Source organism: Lactuca serriola, chromosome 9 (assembly GCF_051521515.1).
Source record: "Lactuca serriola cultivar US96UC23 chromosome 9, Lser_US96UC23_V15, whole genome shotgun sequence".
Taxonomy (NCBI): Eukaryota; Viridiplantae; Streptophyta; class Magnoliopsida; order Asterales; family Asteraceae; genus Lactuca; species Lactuca serriola.
The window spans coordinates 171,473,307-171,479,168 of NC_136416.1; the positions used below are offsets into that span (position 1 = coordinate 171,473,307).

General features: G+C 39.6%; 1 protein-coding gene across 1 annotated transcript; it reads left to right on the forward strand.

Moving 5' to 3' along the window:
• Window positions 1–1,562: 1,562 nt before the first annotated feature.
• LOC145076293 (uncharacterized) lies at window positions 1,563–2,444 on the forward strand. The gene has a single exon (XM_079022223.1). It carries the CDS (start codon window positions 1,563–1,565, stop codon window positions 2,442–2,444), a length of 882 nt encoding a protein of 293 aa, XP_078878349.1.
• The last annotated feature ends 3,418 nt before the right edge of the window (window positions 2,445–5,862 follow it).

Genomic DNA, 5,862 nt, shown 5'->3' on the forward strand with positions numbered 1-5,862 from the left:
TGGGGTGTTACAAAATGCAAATTAAAAGAATCGAATGTTTTGTCATAATCAACCTTGAAGAGAAATGCTATCCGTTTATTCTTTTTACCCAAGAGTAGATTTTGTTGACGATTAAAGGGTCGTCCAGAATATTAGGCTTTCGATAAAGTTGGTCTAAATATCATCAATCACATTGCCAATGATCTGTTTGATACGATTGACGAGCGCCTTGGTGACAATCTTGTAAAGGCACCCGATGAGACTAATGGGTCTATCAGTCAGTCCCATGAGAAATTTTTTCTTAATTCGTATGGATCCTTTCTAAACATTCGACCAAAGATTTGGAATTTTTTTGAAACAAGGATTTGTCCCAGATGGAAATTAGCCCTCTAGATCCCTCAGTAGCTTGCACGAAATCGAAATCGAAATCGAAATCGAAATCAAGATTACCCCATCCAAGCTGCGAATTTTCAATCTCAGTTGTCGTCAATCTCAAAAATGTCAATCTTGACATAAGAACCATCTAACTCGACAATGATCTCCTCGTTTATTCTCTTCCAAGAGGTAGTGAGAATGCATAACTTCCCATGAGAGATATCATTGCTGGTTGAGAATGGTTGAGGATGAACTAGAACCTTCACGAAACTATTAGCAATGGCTGCAAAATTAGTCTTATCCCAGGCGGAGATAGGGACTCTCGTTTGTTGGTGAATATCTGAGTCCAATGTGGCGAGTTATGCGTGTTTGGTCCAGATCACAATTACTTGGAGTGCTGTCCAAGTTCTAGAGTCCTTGAGTCATAAGGAAACGTATATTAGGAAAGTGTAGACGTTCCTATAACAGAATCCTAGTTATATTCTATTGTGTTTTGTGTAGTATATAATGAGATAGGATCCTGTAATAAAATTGGAGTTTTTTGAGATAGTTTTCTTCAATAATAAAGTTTGCGAGTTTATGTAATTACCTCTTTAATTGGTATCAGAGCAAGTGAAACCTGCGATAGTTTCTGTGAAGGAGAAGGAGAACTCGTGAAGGCGAACCAAGACGGAAATCACTACCTGTTCAGAATTCTCATATAGAATCCGAGCAGGAAGTTAAATCACGACATCAATTGAAATTCTCGTGCATTAAAAATTTCCTATTCGATTATTTTGACCTGTTCGCAACTAGTGTGGTGAAATCGACGATTTCTGTGTTAGTGAAATTGGCGATTTCTTGAAGCCCTCGTGAGAAGAAATTGTTCAGAGTTATAGTGTGGAGAAGAATCGCTATTGTTCGATTTCTCGTGTTGAGAATCTGAACAACAAGAAGCATCACGAAAGCAATAAAACCTGCGACACACGAAGTGAAACTGCGGGTTATTAACCTGCTACAAATCGTAGAACACTTTTTGCCCTAAAGAAGAAATACAAACGTGTTTTTTTTCTTCCTAACCACATAAGGCCTGTTTGGGTTTTTTTCTTTTTTTTTTAATTGGCCCAAAATTTGATTTGTCAATTACAAATCGTGATTTCAATTTTTGCTTATATTAGAAACAAATCAATTTTTCTGATTTGTGGGAAGGAATCAGAAATTGAACCGAGATGTCGGGAGGAGAATCTTCCCAACCACCGGCTAAGGAACATATGTCGTTCACGTTCCAATGTCCGACTTTGACATCGACGAACTACATAATTTGGAGGATGCGCATGGAGGTGCTACTCGGGATTAATGGCGTTTGGGATGTAATTGATCCCGGACTAGATGATGTGAAGAAAAACAACATCGTGAAAGGATTGTTGTTTCAATCGATTCTGGAGGATTTAATCCTTCAAATCGGTAATTTGAAAACCGGAAAAGAGATGTGGGAAGCGATTAAAACTCGTAACCTAGGAGCTGATCGTGTGAAGGAAGCCCGACTCCAAACTCTAATCACGGAATTCGAAAATTTAAAGATGAGTGATACTAGTACGATAGACGAGTTCGCTGCTAAATTATCCGGGATTGCTTCAAAATCCGCTTCACTAGGAGAGGTCATGACCGAACAAAAGCTTACGAAGAAGTTTCTTACGAGCCTCCCTAGGCGGTTTGTCCACATAGTTGCAGCCCTTGAACAAGTTTTGGACCTTAAAACGATTGGCTTTGAAGACGTGGTTGGTCGCTTAAAAGCTTATGAAGAAAGAATCAAGGGTGAAGACAAAGTAATCGAGACTCAAAATAAATTACTTTATTCCAAAACCGAATCATCCAACAGAAACACTGATTCATCAAGAGGTAGAGGTCAGGGTTCAAATAACCGAGGAAGAGGACGAGGTGGTGGACGTGGCGGTGGACGTGGTCGGGGTAATACCCAAAATCACGGTCACTCGGAATCCTCTAAAAATCGTGAAGATCAAAAGCAAAAAGGAAAACAACGCGAGCAAAGAGATCTCTCAAATATTCAATGTTACCGGTGTGACAAGTATGGTCACTTTGCTTCAAGATGACTGGACCGAATAAAAAATCATGAGGCTAACCTTAATCAGACACACGAAGGAAATACAAATCATGAAGAAGGAACGTTCTTTATGATGAATACAATTCAAGAAACGGTGTTCTTGAATGAAGACAAATATATCCCTCCAAAAGTTGAAGCAAATGCCGATGAAGACGGAATTTGGTACTTAGATAATGGTGCGAGTAACCACATGACCGGAAACTACTCTTATTTTTCTGAATTAAATAAAAACATAACGGGTAGAGTGAGATTTGGAGATGGATCGTGTTTTAGCATTAAAGGAAAAGGGTCAATTTTGTTCGAAGGGAAAAGTGGTGAGCAAAAATTAATGAAAGATATTTATTATATCCCATCACTTCGTAGCAATGTTATTAGCCTCGGGCAATCTACAATAGCCGGTTGTGATATTCGGATGCGAGGTGATTTCCTAACCATGAGAGATGGAGACGGAAGATTACTTATGAAAGTCCCGAGAAGTGCAAACCGACTCTACAAAATAAAGTTAAAAGTTGGAAAACTACATTGCTTACAAGCCAAGTTTAATGATGAAGCTTGGTTATGGCACGCGCGACTTGGCCACATTAATTTTGGCGCGATAAACTTGATGCACAAGCTAGCTAAAGGGGTACCGACAATCCAACATCAAGACAAACTTTGTGAATCTTGCATGTTTGGAAAACAAACAAAGCAGTCGTTTGCAAAGAAATCTAATTATAGAGCTACAGATATTCTCGAGATGGTGCATGGAGATATTTGTGGACCGGTTGATCCCCCCACCCACGCGGGTAATATTTATATTCTAGTTCTTATTGATGATTATTCTAGATATATGTGGTCTTTTCTTTTGAAGCACAAAAGTGATGCATCCGGGATTATTAAAAGATTCAAGATATCAATTGAAAAACGAACCGGTAAAGAGATCAAGACTTTCCATACGGATAGAGGTGGAGAATTCACATCAACCGAGTTGAATCGTTTTTGTGATGAAGAAGGGATTTCACGTATGTTGACGGCTCCTTATGCACCTCAACAAAACGGTATAGTCGAACGGAGAAATCGGACGCTATTCGAGATGACACGGTGCCTAATGAAAGCAAAAGATATTCCAAACCACTTTTGGGGCGAAGCTGTACGACATGCAAAGTTTATCATAAATCGTACACCTACTCGAGCATTGATAGGTGCTCCACCATTCGAGAAATTTTATGGTGAAAAATCAAATCTTGAAGACTTGAAAGTATTTGGTTGTGTTGCATATGAAAGAGTAGTCTCTAAACACTTGAAGAAGCTTGATGATAGGTCACGACCGTTGGTATATTTTGGAAAGGAACCCAATTCGGGAGGATTTCGGTTATATAACCCGCGAGAAAATAAAATTATTATTAGTGCCCATGTAATTTGTGATGAAAATAAGACATGGCAATGGAATAATGAACCCAAAAATCAAGATGGAAATGGACCGGGTACATTTACGGTCTTGTGGAGTAATGGTCAAGCAACCCAAGATAATGGTGGTTCGAGCCCAACGGCAACAGAAACCGAACAGTTCACTGATCCGGCACAAATCGCCCAAACCAATGACACTTATAGTGATGATGGCAGCCCATCACAACCTGTTGATGATCAAAATAATGATGCAAGTTTTGTCCCACTTCGGCGGTCCACTCGAACTTCAGTGTTGCCAAGAAGATTAAATGACTACGAGCTAGATGTGGATCATTTAATATTGTCATTCGATGAAGAACCGAAGAACTTTAAGGAAGCCAAAGTGAACAAGAATTGGCTCGATGCAATGAAGGCCGAAATTGACTCCATCGAGAAAAATAATACTTGGAAATTAGTTCCTCCGCCTAAAGATGTTAAGCCTATCGGGTTAAGATGGTTGTATAAAATTAAAAGAAATACAAATGGTGTGATTACAAGGTACAAAGCGCGTCTAGAGGCAAAAGGCTATGTACAAGAGCAAGGCATTGATTTTGATGAAGTATTCGCGCCAGTAGCTCGACTCGAGACAATAAGATTATTGATTGCTCTCGCGGCCGGGAACGGATGGAAGATTCATCACTTAGATGTAAAAACTGCATTTTTATATGGAGATTTAAAGGAAGAAGTGTACGTTTGCCAACCGGAAGGTTTCGTGAAGCAAGGTGAAGAAACAAAAGTCTACAAATTGGCAAAAGCTTTATACGGTCTCCGACAATCTCCGAGAGCATGGAATTTGAAGCTTAATAACACGTTGAAAAATATGGGTTTTAAACGGTTCATGCAAGAAAATGCGGTTTATAGAAAGGTTGCAAATGGAGAGTACATAATAGTTGCGGTTTATGTAGATGATTTGTTCGTAACGGGAACAAGCTTAGAGTTTATAAACCAATTCAAGAGACTAATGGCATTACACTTTGAAATGTCAGACCTTGGTGAACTAACTTGCTACTTGGGTATTGAAGTATTGCAAGAAAATGGTTGTGTAAAGGTGAAGCAAGAGAGTTATGCTATGAAGATTCTAAAAGAGGCAGGCATGCAAGAGTGTAATGCAACTCAATGTCCGATGGAGCCAGGACTAAAGTTGTCAAAAGCTGAAGATGAACAAGAAGTTGAAGCTACCTATTATCGAAAAATAGTAGGTTGCTTATGATATCTCTTACACACGCGTCCAGATTTAGCATATTTGGTTGGAGTAGTTAGTCGTTATATGCAAAGCCCAAGAGAATCTCATGCACGCGCTATTAAGCAAATTCTTTGTTACTTGCGTGATACTCCATCTTTTGGGATTGTATACAAACGAAGTAAAAATATGAGCTTGATAGGTTACAGTGATAGTAGTCACAATGTGGATATTGATGATGGCAGAAGTACAACAGGGCATGTCTTCTACCTTTGTGACTCACCTATCACTTGGTGCTCCCAAAAGCAAGATACAGTAGCATTGTCATCATGTGAAGCAGAGTTCATGGCAGCTACTGCAGCTGCGTGTCAGGCGGTTTGGTTAAGGGAGTTATTGGCTGAGCTGACAGGAATGAAGAAACAGAAGGTGCTGATTTGCATAGACAACAAATCAGCAATAGCATTGTCAAAGAATCCTGTCTTTCATGGAAGAAGCAAGCACATTCACACTCGATTCCACTTCATTCGAGAACATGTTGAAAATGAGCAAGTGATTGTTGAGCATGTTTCAGGAGATAAGCAACGAGCAGATACACTTACAAAGGCCTTAGCTCGAATAAGGTTCGCAGAGATGAGAGCGTTGCTTGGCGTGCAAGAATTACCCTTGACTCAGAAATTCAGGGGGTGATTGTTGGTGAATATCTGAGTCCAATGTGGCGAGTTATGCGTGTTTGGTCCAGATCACAGTTACTTGGAGTGCTGTCCAAGTTCTAGAGTCCTTGAGTCATAAGGAAACGTATATT

Excerpts from the sequence above, each read along its gene's own strand:
- LOC145076293 (XM_079022223.1), top strand. The coding sequence starts at position 1,563 with ATGTCGGGAGGAGAATCTTCCCAACCACCGGCTAAGGAACATATGTCG.